This window comes from Zymoseptoria tritici, chromosome 3 (assembly GCF_000219625.1).
Source record: "Zymoseptoria tritici IPO323 chromosome 3, whole genome shotgun sequence".
Lineage (NCBI taxonomy): Eukaryota > Fungi > Ascomycota > Dothideomycetes > Mycosphaerellales > Mycosphaerellaceae > Zymoseptoria > Zymoseptoria tritici.
Window position 1 is genome coordinate 2960522 of NC_018216.1, and position 15408 is coordinate 2975929.

The window sequence follows — 15408 nt, forward strand, 5'->3', positions numbered from 1 at the left end:
GACGCGAAGATAAAACAGACGCGACAGGGCGAAGCATTTATCTCTTAGACATTAATAACGTTTAAATATATCGCATCGACATTAACAACGATCGCCTTCTACCGGTCTAGCCTAATTATCCTCTTCCGCATCTACTTATTAATTACTACCTATTTAGGTACGTATCGAGCCTAACTAGTCGCTCGCAGCTACTAATATCTAAAGATTAGTATATACTAGTAATATAAAGAGACTGTCGAGCGCAATCCTTATAAAGGAACTCTCTAGAGAGTACGCTAGCGCGTCCGACGCTAGATAGAAGTACTACTATCGAGCACCTTCCTAGACTACGAGTACGACAACGTATACGAGATAGCAGCTCCTCGCCCTAGGGGAATATACGGCAGCCGCGTAGGCGTCGGCGACAGGCGTAGCGCCGTACTAGAAGACGTCCGCAACCGAAACCCGCTATCCTACTATGCTACTATAGCATAGCTAGTACGCGAGACTATAAGCAGATACCTCGCGCCTAGGATTCCGCACTACGAACCGAAGCCTACGCATACTAGGAACATTTAGAAGAAGGTAGATACTATTTAGCTAGGCAGCTTAGTATCGTAGAGGCCGGAGTATAGCGGAAATGCGCTAGACGGCAGTAGAGTTAGGCATAGAGAGAGACGAGAGCCAAGCGTTAGACGTTAGTTAGTTACTGTACTACCGGCGGCTACTAGGCGTCGAGACCTAACCCCAAGTGCTAATATAAACGTCGTTTTAACCTCTTTAGGTCGCGGGTCTAGTATAGCTACCCGCGCTTAGCGGGAGGTAGAGGATAGAGCGGTTAGATAGCAGAAGAGGGAAGCCCTAATAGCACGTATAAACGCATAGGCTTAGTCGAGTACCCTACGGTATAACTAAGTATAAGTTATATAATAGCTACCTTCGCCGGATAGGTACAGACGACTAGCAGCGCAAAGGCGGGTAGAGGTAGTATTACATAAAGGGAGGATATAATACATCTAGAGGTCTAGGAGCGGCTAGAGATTCCCTTTTAGGCGACTAAGGTACGGCTATTGCGATTAGGCGTAAACAAATTACATTAGATTAATTCTACAAGTTATACGAATCGTTTACGGGTATTAGACAGGCGTTTAGACTAATATACAAGTTTTTAGATTTTAGCTAACCCTCTATTACCTAGTTCGGCTGTTGCGCTCTTAGACTATATAGGAAGGCGCCCCCGAAGGGGATTAGCGCCGCCAAGTATAGTCTGTGCGTCTGAGACTACCCACCTCTCAAGCTCGGCTTCACAACTCCACTCCTTCCCATCACGCCTTCGCCCCACTCATATATACCACGACGTACCCTCTTGCCCATACAACTTCTTCTTCCTCGCAGGATCAACGATTCCCAGAAGTCCACAAAGATGTCCGACTCCCACTCTCACGAGCACACCCACGATGACGGCCACTCCCACTCCCACGACCATACCGCTCCCCCCAACGACGACTGGAAGACCACCGGCGTCCGCGTGATCCCCGCCGACTCGCTGGACAGCAACACTGCGCAAACGCCCGGTATGGATCGTGCTGCTGCCATCAACTTTGCTCGGGTGGGAGCACAGAAGATCTGGGCGGGGACGGTCAATATTCATCCGGATGCGAAGACGGGGGCGCATCATCATGGGTGAGTTTATGCGGGGTGTGATGTTCGTTTATAGTGTAGCTCCGCAGAAATCGTGGACGCATACAGACGGCGGACTGGGATTAGATGATGGAGATTGGAGCGTTGTTGCAAAGAAGCCGCTGGCTAACAATGTGTTGCGTGCAGACACCTCGAATCTGTCATCTACATTCTCAAAGGCAAAGCTCGCATGCGCTGGGGTGAGAAGTTGGAGTTCACAGCCGAAGCAGGTCCCGGAGACTTCATCTAGTGAGGCTCGACCATCGCCCTGACAGCGACCACAGCTGGATACTGACCATCTCAGTGTACCTCCATATGTTCCCCACCAGGAGATCAACGCGAGCGCAGACGAGAAGTTGGAGTGCGTGTTGATGCGCAGCGACAGCGAGGCGATCGCGGTGAATTTGCCGGACTTGGAGCCGATTGAGAAACCTACGACGGTGAAGTGGATTGATCCGACGCATACTACATAGATGTAGCAGAGGCAGAATCAAAAAGATTTGATTTTCGAGTCTTGCGTGTCTTGTTGTTGCCCATCAGGTGAGTTGCATATCGAGGAGCGACTTGGTGTGTGGTCGATCGTTCTGAGAAACGATCTCGATGATCAGCGAAAGACATGGAGCTGCGATGGCAGATCGACGTTGCTCGCCCGGCTAGGCAGTTCAGTATGCTCGAGGACGAAGCAAAGAAAGCAGCGGAAGAGTGAGTAATAAGAAGCCATTGATTCCTTCTAGATTTCCTACTCTCACTTCTCAACAGAATCAATCAGCTTCCATAGCGTACAGCGCTTTCCCAATGAGCGGAACAATGCGAGCAATGGGGTATCTCGAACTTGAACGAAAGCATTGCATCAGTCTTGACAGCCGAAAAGACTGTCTTCCACCTCCCTCGACCTCTCCTTTGCACTTCATTCTCTCAACGCCTCTGTCCGCAGAACCACAACTCCGTCCATACATTAGACACACAGCCATCATGCGAATGAAATGTTCGATAGTCCAAAGCCATGTCAAGCCACGTCCATGCAGACCAGGCAGCAGCGAAACCTCACGATTCGTCCGTCCAATGCTTGTCGCCGATGCGCTCAAACTGCGACTCATCAATCGGGTCCCGCTTGAATGCAGACTTGAACGCAGACTTGAATCGCGACCCGAACTTGCCACGCTCAATGTTTTCCTTCTTCGGAGCTGTAGCTTCGCGGTCCGTGATGGGAGGGTCCGACCAGCTACGAGGTGCAGTCTGACGGTCTGCGGCGGATTGAGTCCGACTTCGACGGTGAGGAGTATCGTGGTGAGACATCGTTCCGGGAAATTGCGAGGGAGCGACGGGAGCGGATGGAGGACCTTGATCGGATGCGTAAGGCTGCGAGCCGGTCGAGAATACAGTCTTGTCGGATCCGGCGGAGCTGCTGAAGCTTTCTGGTGGAGAGGGCGGGCCTTTGACCCATGCTGGTAGTTGCGAATCAAGTTTTGGGTCGGACTGGACCGCACGATGGTAGTCTTTTGAAGGAAGTTCCGGCGGCGACCCCGATGCGAAGGGCGGAGCAGTCTTGGGAATTGAGTGACGCCAGTCATTTTCTCTGTCCTCGTGGTGAAGCTGATTCATCATCCGGTCTGTCGATCGTTGACCCTTGCTGTGAGTGCGTGGTCGGTGCTGTTCGGCGTTCTGCCGACCATCGGCTGCCCAGTAAGCAGGCAGGGCTTCCTTCTCAGCCATGGTCAGAGGTTCGGTTTTGGAGGTCAGGTATGGCACGCGAGCTACGCTGCGCTGTTCCCATGGCGGCTGTGACGTGTTGTCATCGTAGGATGCTGGTACGTGAGATTTGCCAGAGGAGCCCGACATTGATTCATTCGGATTTTGGAGATGAAGTAGGCCAAAATGTCCAGGGAGGAAGGTTTGTAGGGATGACTTCAAAAGGGTAGCACCGTGCGGCGCAGTCGATTGATGACTTCGGGAGGCTTTGGGTTAGAATGAGGAGCTGGCCTGCAGCTCGAAGGCACGCTATCGACAGATCCTGGTCTGCAGCTGTGCTCGTTGCACAGCGAGCGGGGAGTGATGTCGTCGTTAGTCCGGTGATCTGCCGAGGAGGAGTATGTTCGCTTTGATGAGAAAGTCGCTTCGCAGGTGAACAAAACGCCAATCGCAGGAGCCGAAATCAGGAAGCACAAGCAAAACCCAAGCTCAAACAAAAGATGACGGAAAGGAATGGTGGTGAGGCTGACGTTACACTATCGTCGGGCACCTTCTGAGTAATATCTCGCTCCCCCAGCGGCGCAGTCGGCAATCATGATCCGTGAGTATATGCACACCAGAATCTGCGGCGCTACCACCAGCAATGGTGAGATGGCTGACCTGGAAGGATCCTGCCTGCGTGGACACGCGATCTCCGTATGCCGCTGGAGCTTGTTTCAGCAGAGCAGGAAACTCTGGTACCCATGTCTACACATATTTGGGTGAGATGGCGTGCGGCGTGCGGTTGGGCGCAGCTGTGAGCAGGTGTTCGTGGGTCGAGATTGTCCAATCGAGGAGCTTCCTCTCATTTGCCGGCCATAGACCGAGAGGTACCAACAAGGATACCCAGTGATCATGTTGCAACGGAGAAGGCGTCGACAAAGGATGCGAGCGGCAGAGGACGACGCGCAGTGGAGAGGTGAGGTGGGTGAAGAGATGTGAGTGGATGCCATACTTTCGGGTACGGCTACGAAGCGCCCGCGCTAAGGAGGAACCAGGTGAATCGACAGGGGTCTTCTGTTTGAACCACTGAAACCACATGTTCCGTGTCTGAGCTGCACCGTAGTTTGGCGGCAGCGATGATGACTGCAGATTTCGCTATGCCTCATTCAAGCCATTGCTGTTGGTGTTACCGTGTCAGATACTGACAAGCTTTGTTGTTGTAAAGAAGCAATGCAGAACGCGGCGGTGTGACTTGGCGGGACTATAGTGTGTATATGCCAGCAGCTTTTGGCCTCATTGATGAATGACCAGCACGAAGACAATATTGACCGAAAGAAGTTGGAATTGTCGTCATCTGATGGTGACATGCAACAGCGGCGGCAATTTGACAATGTGTTCATTTGAAAACCCATCCAAAATCCCTTCCTCAAACACCGTACTCCTCAAGCCTTCAGTGCGACAATACCATGGTAAGCCGTAACGCAGCGATCGCAGGAGCGCCTTCTACGTGCAATATTTCCTCCACCTCAAGCTCAATCAGAATCATCCGCCCAATGTCGTCCCGAGATCGTCTCAAACTGCCTTTCATCCACGTGCCGCTTCTTGAAGAAGCTTCTGAACGCCGACTTCATCCTTTTCAGCTTGCCAGTATCCTGGCGGTCAGGATCTTCCGTCGACTCTTCGACATCGTCGTGACCTTTGGACCTTCGGATATGTGTGTACTCCTGGCTCTCGTGCCGAGCTGACATTGTACCGGGGAATGCCTGAATCCTCTGAGGATCAAACGAGCCGGACGAAGTGCCAGAGGAGTCGGACAAGTGAGGAGACATTCTCGAACTTGGAGGGCCAGTCAAGGCAGGTCTTGTGGCATCTGGCACCGAGGCATTCGCGTTGTAGCACTCAGAAGCCAAAGTTGGCGATCGACGGATATCATGGTAAGTCGGTGCTCTCGCGGAATACTGTTGTCTTGGAACCGATGCGTGATGGTTGTCATCAGCGTAGACGTCCCGATCAGCGGCTGACGAAGGAGTCCTGGTGGCGTCGCTTATGCCGATCTTGGCGGTGAGTTCCCATGGCGGAGTATGCATGTTTTCAGATGCGTATCGGTGGTGCGCATGGTGGTCGTTGGTACTCCCGCTCGACCTCATAGCTTCGTGTGGGTGTCGAGCGTTGATTCATGAGAGTAATGTTCTGCTGACGGCCGAGTGTCGTGGTATAAGAGCTGCCTTGATACTCCCTGTGTGCTCTCCTCGTCAACACCAAGGGTAGCCCCATTCTGGAGTGCCCTGCAAGTGTGCGGCACGTACGAACAAAGTTCGAGACGTGACGGGCAGGCATTGAGCTCAAAGCTACCTAGATGTGATGATTAACGTTGCATGCTAGACTGAGCATTGCGGAGGCCAGATGCTGCGATATCCCGGAGCGTGCTCTGGACCGGTGTATAGCCTGTCTGCAACGTAGCACCATGGCAGACGCATGTGATATACAGGCTCGGAGGTACCATAGCGCTTGAACGGCACTCATGAAGGGCTGCATTCCCCAACCGCACAGAGCCGAGCGACCTGTGAGCCTCAGATACAATCCTGCCTTCCTCTTGCGCGCTGCGACACAGATCAGCGTCCTCGCACAAACGACTTTGGCACGCGGACAGCATGTGCCATGTGGACTCTTTGTTCACACTTGTGCCATGTTGGGCGCAGTGCAGGTGGATCTCGAGTGTTGGTGTGTGTTGTGGTTTACAAGGATATACGTTGTTGCGAAGTGCAGTTGCAGGCCTGCCGATTGGCTCGGCTGTGCTGAGCGCCAGCTGGTGTCAAAAATCCTTGAGGCACAGCACAAACACGCAACGAACTCTTCCTCTCTTCCTCTCCAATGATCGACGACCCTGCGAGCCAGGCTCTGTGTGATTGCTGAGACGAAGCGAGCGACAAATGCCCTGAGCCTTGCCCGACCAGCAATGTCGCTATCGCAATCCGCTGCGGACGAATGAATGCAGACTGACCTTGCGCGGCACACGCATGCAGAATGGCAAGTCTGATGCCACAGAGACCCATCCAAGCCGATCACTTGTTGGTCTGGCTGTGACCAACAATTCAATGCGGGACTGCAGTTGCCGCTTGACGACGAGCCGCCATTCCGATAGGCCAGCATTGACCTCATGTCCACTGCTCGTTCGCATTTGCCGAGACATGCCGGCAGCATTGGATTGGAGTCTGGACGTCGCCGCCTTGTCGAGACAAGGTACTGATGATGTGATTAAGAAAACCATCGACCTTTGACCCTCCATTCATCCTCAGCACCAAGCACTGCGACAGATACGCTTGAACATCGAGAAGCATCAATGCATCTTCCCGTGCCAAGCCGACGATCGCCTCATCGTGGGGCGAAAGTCGGCCTTATCGTACCGCTCATGTCGTATATTGGACCTGCATGCGATAGGCCTGGTCTTGATATCAACGCACCTTTGATGGTACACAGGATATTCTTCAGCATGTCCTGAACACAGGTCACGGCGAGTTCTCAGACATCTCTTCGCAGCATCTTCGACCCTGTTTTCTCAGTTACCACAATCTTCACAATGGATGACATGAAGAATGAGAAAGTGGTCAGAGATTCCTCTCCTGTGGCAAATGAAGATGCAAAGAAAGCAGCACCGATCCTGAGAGATGTTGGCGCGGATCTCTACCTTGAGATCCAGGATTACACAGGCGAAGAGCTCGAGGCTGAGAGGAAGATTGTCCTGCGAAAGATAGACCGGGTCATCATGCCGCTGGTATGAATTACCTGAGTTGGACGAAGAATGACACTAAATCAGGAGCAGATCTGTGTTACGTACATGATCCAGTTCTTGAACAAGCTTTCACTCAATGTAAGCTCGCTTTGACATTCCAGCTATCGAGCAACAGCTGACATCAACCTACAGTACGCCTCTGCATACGGCCTCATCGCAGACTTAGGACTCCAGGGCCAACGATACTCCTGGGTTGCCGCGATATTCAACTTCGGTTATCTAGGAGCCGCGATTCCAGCCAATCTACTGCTCCAACGAGTACCGGTGGGCAAGTTCACGGGAGGCTGTCTCGTGGTCTGGAGTATTCTACTCTGCTGCCATGCCGCCGTTCACAACTATGCCGGCATGCTGGTCATCCGATTCATGCTCGGTGTATGCGAGGCCGGCATTTCTCCAGCAATCATGAGTATCTGTGCCATGTTCTACACGAGGCAGGAGCAGCCATTGCGGATGTGTACGTTCCTGGCGTTCAACGGTATGGCAACGATGGTGGGTGCTTTACTTGGTTTCGGGCTGGGCCATGTCAACAGCAAAGCTATCACCTCCTGGGAGCTCATTTTCGTGGTCATCGGCCTCATGAACTTCGTCTGGAGCTTTGTGTTCTTGGCTTTTATGCCCGACTCTCCAGCGAACGCACGCTTCCTCACGCACAAGCAGAAGGTCGTTGCTGTGCATCGCATCGCAGCAAATATGACCGGAGTCAAGTCGAGTGCGTTCAACGCTGCTCAGGCCGTGGAGGCGTGTCTGGACATCAAAGTCTGGTGTCTGACATTGATCGGGCTGGCCATGGGAATCATCAATGGAGGAGTGTCCAACTTCCTATCGGCGCTGATCAAAGGGTTCGGATTTTCGGGAATTAATGCGACCCTATTACAATTGCCAACTGGTGCTCTAGAATTCCTTCTCGTCCCACTCCTAGGAATTGCTGCTGGCTTCTGGCGAAACACTCGTTGTCTGTTCCTGGCAGTGGCCTGCTTGCCTGGACTGGGTGGTCTGCTTGGCATTCGGTTCACCAATCTCGACCATCGCTGGTCTCTGGTCGGATCATGCTGGCTTCAGTTCATCTTCGGCGGCGCTGTAATTCTATGCTGGAATCTAATGACAACGAATATCGCAGGGCATACCAAGCGATCAGTCACGAATGGACTGTGGTTTGCTTTCTATGCCGCTGGCAACATCATCGGTCCCAACATCTTCTTTGCCCGCGAGGCACCAAGATATCAGTCTGCCATCACAGGTCTAGTGGTCTGCATGATCGGCTCGGTCGTACTTGCTGGTGTTCTTGCCGCACATATGGCGTGGGAGAACAGACGGCGAGATCGAGCCATGGCCGCGGATGAGACTGTGGCGCACGGTATCGAGGAAGCCATCCTCGAAGGCTTCCAAGATCGTACGGACAAAGAAAGCAAGGGCTTCAGGTACTGTCTTTAGAGTTTCGACAACAAGACTGGCGCTGGAGCTTGCTCTTGCTCACTCTTTATACGCAAGATTTTACTTGGTGTTTGGCGTTCAAGAAGAAGCAGGGTGACGTTGTGGAGCACGTCGAAGAAGTTCGTTTCGTCAGTGGCTGGGCTTCTTCTGGACCCAACTTCCAAAGAATCAGATCTTTTACACGTTTCCGAGCCGATAGGGTCTGGAGCTGCTCACAGACTACCTTTGTGGTTCTGTCTTGAGCGAAAACACCACTGCCTACATTCATTCGACGTGGCTCGGCGACCTCATCACAGTCTGGTGTTTTACCTTGGCACGGGCGTCTTTCTATCCGAGAAGTTCGCGGTCCGCGGACATGCCTCGAGAGTCAGGGGTGCATGGAGGTATGTTAAGGTTGGGAGCCCCGTGGGGAATCAGGAATGGCCTTCACGCTTCTGCAGATTGTTGGAGATGCAACAGCATTCTTTGTAGCTCGTCAAGACTGGGCAATTGCAAATGTGCAGCCAATGGACGATCCGCTCTCATGCTGCTTTTGGTCCATCGCTCATATCGACAAGCTATTGGATCCAGGCACCGCATTCGAGAGTTCCTCCCGGGATCTTGGCCGCCGCGCCATCCGCCTCTTCGGTGTCGATCAATGCGGGGCACCGGATTTAGGTCTACCGGAACCACTTATCAAGGGGCCGCTCATCATAAGCTTTGACTGACGTGCGCTAGCAACTAGCTATCGAAAGCAGCTTCTCACTTGAGTCTTGGGTTGCAATGCGAGTGTCGTCTGCAGAACCAATGCGATCCTCCGATTTTGTCGATTCTGGTCAGACAGAGTTCTCGACCACGCTTGGACTATCAACCTCCGGACGGCGTCACGGTACATTTGGACACACGGCCCTCATAACCGATCGACACCTTGCGACAGCTGAGCTAGTTCGAAGTGCAGCACGCGAAGGATCGCGGCATTTACTGTCTATATATCCCTTCGTCGCCAGTCCTTCGCTGCTATGCACGCCTCCTTACGGATGTCTTCGCAGCTCTACGAACGCCGACCATGGCATCCAGCATCTTTTTCATCCTCATCCTAAGCCTCTTACGCTCGACGGCCTGGGCGCAGATACAACTGAGCCCTGAAGCTGCCGAAGCCGCGCTCCATCTTCCACCCTGCGTGTCGAAATGCGGTCTCGACATTCTGCCACAGTTTAACTGCACAATCGGCGAGGACTGCTATTGCGCGCGTACGGGGCCGCTCGAGGACGCTCTCGCTTCCTGTGTCATTGGAGGATGTCCGTCGCTGGGCGATGCCTTGGCCGGCCTCAAGTTCCAGGCTCTGTCTTGCAATTATCGGACGGATCGGAACATTACGCCACTCATGTTCAGCATCGTAGTTGCGATGTTCTCGGTGGCGACTTTCTTCACCATCGCTCGCTTCATATCCCGCTGGCCGAGACTGAGAGGTGCTGGGCTGAGTTGGGATGATGGTAAGTATCGATGTCGCCGAGAGCTGGAAAGTTTGCAAAAGCTGATGGGATCGCAGGCGTTGTCCTATTCTGTTTTCTACCTGTGACCGGACTCACGATCATGGCATTGACGATGATGCACTATGGTGTTGGGAAAGACATGTGGACTTTGGAGATCGATACAATTCTCACATACGCAAAAGTAAGACCATCACCTGCCTTGGGAAACAGCGTCGCTGATCAGCATCCTAGTACTTCTACGCTACCCAACCACTGTACAATTGTTCTGTACTCTGCACGAAGCTCTCACTGGTGCTTCTCTACCTTCGCATCTGGCCGCGAGAGAAAGGCAAGGGATGGACCAGTTTTCATGTGACTTGCTGCATCATGATCTTTGCGCTCATCGGAACGACCATCGCCATCACGTTGGCCACGACTTTTGCTTGCCATCCCCTCCACAATGCGTGGCGTTACGCCAATCGTGCAGGAGGAACATGCACGGATCGGGTTGCCGGTGTCTACGCCTACGGCGGTCTGAACATTTCATACGATATCATCGTCTTGGCTTTGCCTATCACGCGACTGCTCAGGTTGAAGGTCTCAACAACCCAGAAGCTCGGGTATGTAACGAATTTCAGCACTGACCCTTCAATGGATACCGAACTGACTGCGTGTGTAGCTTCATTGCTTGCTTCTTGGTCGGAATTGTCGCCACGGGCTGCAGTATCTATCGCATGTTCACGATTTACGGCCTCACGACCGCTCGAAACATCACGTAAGTTTCGCCTCAAGACCTGGCTCTCCGAGTACCCGCTGACACCTTGTAAAGTTGGGATTTCACATCCGTTGGACTCTGGAGCCTGATTGAAGTGTACGTGAGCATGATCTGCTGTTGCATGCCAGCTACGGCCGGCCTCTTGACACGATGCTGGCACCGTGCAAGAAAGCGAGACTCGATGGGTCGATTGAAGGTCGCCAGATCGCCGAGCTTCATCATGTTGACTTCAGAGAAGATGCAAGGAGACAGTACATGGGGGTCTGATGAAGAGTCTCAGGGCATTGCGGCCATGCCGGCCATTGAGCCGCTTCAGATTCAGGACGAAGACATGAAAGATCCCGAGGGCCATTCTGAAGACGCATGATGGGTTGACGATGGATTACACGTCGTATATGTAAATATCTTCCGCTTTCCTGCTCGCAATACCAATGATGTTCCGGTCCGACAAGATGTCCTGAAATGATGGCAAAGATCCCTCTCCTGACAGGAGAGGGAAGCTTCTACTCCTATATACACTTTTCACCGTATTCGAGACCACAAGTCTAGACTTTGCCCATTATTACATTCGTTCCTTGGTCGGCCATACATCCGAAGCACAGTAAGCCACAGCATCCACGCCAAAGTGTACAGGCCCAGTGATTGGCTGGCTTCCATCTGCACCATCCTGGAATAGACTTCGGATCACATCTCCACCTCCACCAACCCTGAACCTCACCAGCACACTGCAGCTGTCCCGGGCGCTTAGAAGCTGCACTCTCACACTGCGTCCGCTCACAAATCAGCGCGCAGATGCGTGTGAGACTGCACGACGGCGACTCCGCTGCGACCACATGCAGGGCTTGGTGTGCCGTGCTTTCACCCGGCGAGACGCTATGCGGTGTGCCCGCTTGTGCCACTTGCGGCCGTGGGTCATGGAGCTGAGCGCTTACTTGTTGGTGCTTGCTTAAGGATGGGGTGGGTGTTCCTTTCGCCTTGATGGTGATCCTGTGGTGTTTCTTGTTTCGTGTCTATCTACCTCTTACACCTCCTGGTGATTCGCTCTTACTGCCTTCGCGACTGCGATACTGCGAGCATACCTCTCAGGAAGACCTCCGACCTTGAGACCGAGGAGACTTGAGCCGCCTCCGTTCTGACTTCGGAGTACTGCTGGAGACGACGACGAGAGATTGCTTTGAGGAGTCGGGAGGATTGGCCGCACGGCGCAGCTTTGCAGGAAGAATCGGCCGTGTGCATTCGGCACAGCAATAGCAACGAGCAATATGGTTGGCATCGGCAGACTATGCGCCTTTGCGGCGGCGTGGAGTTCCGCAGTGGCTCACACAGTCATCACATATCCAGTATGAACGAGTCTGGCGACAAGATTGATGGATCTTGGACATGACTGACATGACTGAAGGGCTGGAGAGGGAACAATCTACACACGAACGGCACATTACCTCAATTCAATCCCGTATGTCCGCTTTCGAGCCATATGCTCTGCAGCTCGAACTGACAATCGATGACAGGACACGGTCGGTATTGATACCTACGAGAATGGAACACACGGCTTCCCGTTCGGCGTAAGCTCGACCGCAATGCATCTTCCATGTTCCATGACTGACCCTCCCTCCAGATGCAATGGATTTACCCATGCGGCGGCATGCCCTTGACCACAAATCGAACGAAATGGCCAGTCGGCGGTGGCGCCTTATCCTTCCAACCCGGCTGGTTTCCCGGTCACTCCAAAGCCTTGGTCTATGTGAACATTGGTATCACAGAACCGAACATGCAGGCGCCGCCGAATTATTCGCATCCCGTCGTACCGCCTTTTCAGATCGTCGGACCGACCAATACATATTACAACGGTCAAGTCTGCCTACCGCAAGTACGCATGCCTGCGAATCTGTCGTTGCAGGTAGGAGACAACATTACAATCCAAGTCATCGAGACGGCGCAGCATGGAGCGGCATTGTACAGTGTAAGCCCTTTGCACCTTCGAACTGGCATGTTGAGACTCGTGAGATGCTGACTCGAGCAATAGTGCGTGGACGTCACTCTCGTGGAGCCGGAAGAAATCTCCGAAGATCCAGCAATGGAAGTCACGCCGCAGAACTGGTGAGTCTTCATCTCCAATTCTGCCACCCAGGAGCAAGATACTGACAAGCCTTTCTTAGCTACAATTCCACCAACATCAAATTCAACAAGATGTTCACCACGAGCGACATCACCTCGGCCGGCGTCGCATCCTACACCACCTCGACGATGATTCTGGTCTCGGCCTTGACGTTCTCGATGATTTCGCTACTATGATGACAAGAAGAGTTGGTATCGAACTTGGAGTTGGATCGGGTCATGGTTCTCGGAAAATCATCTTTCTGGATAAGCCCAGGCGTGGTCTTGTCGACCCGTCCGGAGGGGGATTGGAGGTGCTTCGACAGCTCGAATCAAGGTCAGAGGAAATGAGCTGCCGACCATGTCGTGAGGGACTGCTCGCAGAGGGCGAGAGCAATGCAGCATGACCAGGACAGTGGTCCGATATGCATGCTGTGGAGACTGGTGGCATCATGAGCTGAGTTGGAGATGCACTGTATATACCCAATGATTAATCAAGTGAGGAGATTCTCGATCAAGTCCGATCCCACTGCCGAAGGTCTTTCTGTCAGTCCGAAGCAAGTTATTTTGACAATTCTCGCAGTGGTGTTAATCTGGACCCCGAAGGCAACGTGCGAGTGACTTTTCTGAGGAACGAAGTCTCCTTTGTTTACAAGATCAGATAATGATCGCGGAGGTGACATCAACATCCGCAAGCTCCCTTAGACTTTTGGAAAAAGAGCCATGACGTGCCATCAATGAACGAAGCCGACTTCGGAAGACGACGTAGGAAACATATAACGACTGTGAAGTCTGCCATCGCACACGGTGCTCAAAGCAACAACAACGAAGTACACCATGCCTTACTTTCAAATCCACACGTTCCGGGGATTGCGCAGCAAAGAGGAGATCCGCAAACTGGCCGATGTCGTGCAAGAGTGCAGTCTGAAGCACTTTCATGCTCCTTCGAAAGATCGCTACCAGGTACTATCGGCACTGTATCCATCCCCGCCCAGAGTTCCGAGTCTAACACCTCCCCCAGATCATCACCCAACATGAGCCCGGCGAGATGATCTGCGAAGACACAAACCTCGGACTCGAACGAACCGACAAGTTGGTCTTCATCCAGGTCTTCCAGCAAGGCAGAGACGCGGAGACGAAGCAGGCATTGTACGCGGCATTGGCGGAACAGCTGAAGAAGGAGTGTGGCGTGGAAGGCAACGATTTGATCGTGACCGTCAGCCGTAATGAAAAGGAAGACTGGAGTTTCGGGAATGGAAGGGCGCAGTTCTTGACCGGGGAGTTATAGGAGCGGTAGCTGACGATAGTGCTTATGATACAACGACAAAAGCAAAGATTGTACCGAGCCATTGTATCGCCATCAAGCTCCGTTCCTTGCCCGCGGATCCGGATTCCACTCCTCCGACTCAATACTGACCCTCAGTCCCTCCATCAACGGCAGGATTCCTGTCAGATACTCCTCTTCGCTGACCAACGGCTTACTCGGCCTCGCTTCCAGACAGAAACTCTCTCCAGCCTCGTCGTACGACCACGTCCACCACGTCGTCTCCAAGTTCGGAGTTGCCCTCTCGTAGCGTTCGTAGTGGTCCACTTTAAGCATCAGGCCGACGAGCCGATTGTACCAGGTCTTGAAACTACCTTTTACGCGAGCTCCGTTGCGAATGAAGACGAGGCGCTTGACGGAGGTGAGATTTCGAAGAAGCTTGACGAGATCCGAGGTGTAGTCGAAGAGGTAGTGCCAGAAGCTGGAGCGATGGAGAATGATCGTGAGAGTGGTCAGGTTCAGAGTGGAGAGGCCAAAGGGATGTTCACCCCATCGCACGAGTTTCCTGAAATGGCGAGCATCGGCCAAGAAAGCAATGCTGCCTATTGCTTGGGTTTGTTTCTCGCACAGAACCGACAGTCGGTCGGGAACGTGGAAGAACAAGTTGGAGACGAGAAAGGTCGATCGATTGAAAGCCAGAAGTCTCCCGTCGTGGTACATTTGCTTGCACACCAGTAGGGGTTGTAGCGATCGACTCGCGCTGTGGTTCTCGTCGATGCAACGAGAGTTGTACCGATTGAGACCTCTTTCATCGTCGAAGTCGGCGAAGACATACTCCATAATCTGGTTTCGAATCTCAGCTGGGAGTTCGAAGCCGAGCTTCTGGTGTTGAATTGGAGCGGACATGTTCTCTCGCGGGTCAACGGAGATTCGACGGTTCTCTGGTGTCTCACTGCTCTCCTGCTCGTGGTAGTAGCTTGCGGTCTGTTCTGTATCGCGAACGATAGAGATGCCCCTCTTGACACAACCCCTCACACCTCTCTCACACCCTGGCCCCATACTTCCGAGGTCGGCAGTAGCAGGTGGTCCAAGCTCACAACACGTGAAAGCGTTTTCCAGGACACCTCTCGTCGCACTACACTTGATCCAAAGCCAGGGGGATTGCTCTTGTCAATCATCGCGGTATTGAGCACAGTGCCTCCGTATCATGCCGGTCGATGCAGAACGTACAAGGCTTGACTTTGCCAGGCGGCTCATCCTTGCGAAGGGAGGT

The 15408-nt window shown here is 53.0% G+C and overlaps 7 protein-coding genes across 7 annotated transcripts; 4 read left to right on the plus strand and 3 right to left on the minus strand.

Annotated features, from left to right (window-relative positions):
* Nucleotides 1–1402: 1402 nt before the first annotated feature.
* On the plus strand, nucleotides 1403–2132 carry MYCGRDRAFT_92057 (uncharacterized protein; the record flags this gene model as incomplete). The annotated part of the gene is made up of 3 exons (XM_003854001.1): nucleotides 1403–1662; nucleotides 1807–1908; nucleotides 1964–2132. 3 exons carry the CDS (start codon nucleotides 1403–1405, stop codon nucleotides 2130–2132), a joined length of 531 nt encoding a protein of 176 aa, XP_003854049.1.
* A 571-nt stretch (nucleotides 2133–2703) lies between these two features.
* Nucleotides 2704–3498, minus strand: MYCGRDRAFT_92058 (uncharacterized protein; the record flags this gene model as incomplete). The annotated part of the gene is made up of 1 exon (XM_003854184.1): nucleotides 2704–3498. The coding sequence occupies one exon, from the start codon at nucleotides 3496–3498 to the stop codon at nucleotides 2704–2706; it is 795 nt and encodes a 264-aa protein (XP_003854232.1).
* A 1364-nt stretch (nucleotides 3499–4862) lies between these two features.
* On the minus strand, nucleotides 4863–5782 carry MYCGRDRAFT_108829 (uncharacterized protein; the record flags this gene model as incomplete). The annotated part of the gene is made up of 1 exon (XM_003854183.1): nucleotides 4863–5782. One exon carries the CDS (start codon nucleotides 5475–5477, stop codon nucleotides 4863–4865), a length of 615 nt encoding a protein of 204 aa, XP_003854231.1.
* Nucleotides 5783–6916: 1134 nt separating this feature from the next.
* Nucleotides 6917–8551, plus strand: MYCGRDRAFT_38058 (uncharacterized protein; the record flags this gene model as incomplete). The annotated part of the gene is made up of 3 exons (XM_003854002.1): nucleotides 6917–7102; nucleotides 7151–7198; nucleotides 7253–8551. 3 exons carry the CDS (start codon nucleotides 6917–6919, stop codon nucleotides 8549–8551), a joined length of 1533 nt encoding a protein of 510 aa, XP_003854050.1.
* A 1050-nt stretch (nucleotides 8552–9601) lies between these two features.
* On the plus strand, nucleotides 9602–10888 carry MYCGRDRAFT_103917 (uncharacterized protein; the record flags this gene model as incomplete). The annotated part of the gene is made up of 5 exons (XM_003854003.1): nucleotides 9602–10023; nucleotides 10080–10204; nucleotides 10255–10622; nucleotides 10682–10777; nucleotides 10832–10888. Coding segments are annotated over 5 exons (753 nt in total), but the record flags the coding sequence as incomplete, so codon positions are not given.
* A 952-nt stretch (nucleotides 10889–11840) lies between these two features.
* Nucleotides 11841–12878, plus strand: MYCGRDRAFT_70376 (uncharacterized protein; the record flags this gene model as incomplete). Its single annotated transcript, XM_003854004.1, has 5 exons — nucleotides 11841–12117; nucleotides 12177–12230; nucleotides 12286–12339; nucleotides 12393–12737; nucleotides 12801–12878. 5 exons carry the CDS (start codon nucleotides 12040–12042, stop codon nucleotides 12876–12878), a joined length of 609 nt encoding a protein of 202 aa, XP_003854052.1.
* Nucleotides 12879–14231: 1353 nt separating this feature from the next.
* Nucleotides 14232–15392, minus strand: MYCGRDRAFT_92062 (uncharacterized protein; the record flags this gene model as incomplete). The annotated part of the gene is made up of 2 exons (XM_003854182.1): nucleotides 14232–15299; nucleotides 15366–15392. The coding sequence occupies 2 exons, from the start codon at nucleotides 15390–15392 to the stop codon at nucleotides 14232–14234; spliced, it is 1095 nt and encodes a 364-aa protein (XP_003854230.1).
* Between the last annotated feature and the right edge of the window lie 16 nt (nucleotides 15393–15408).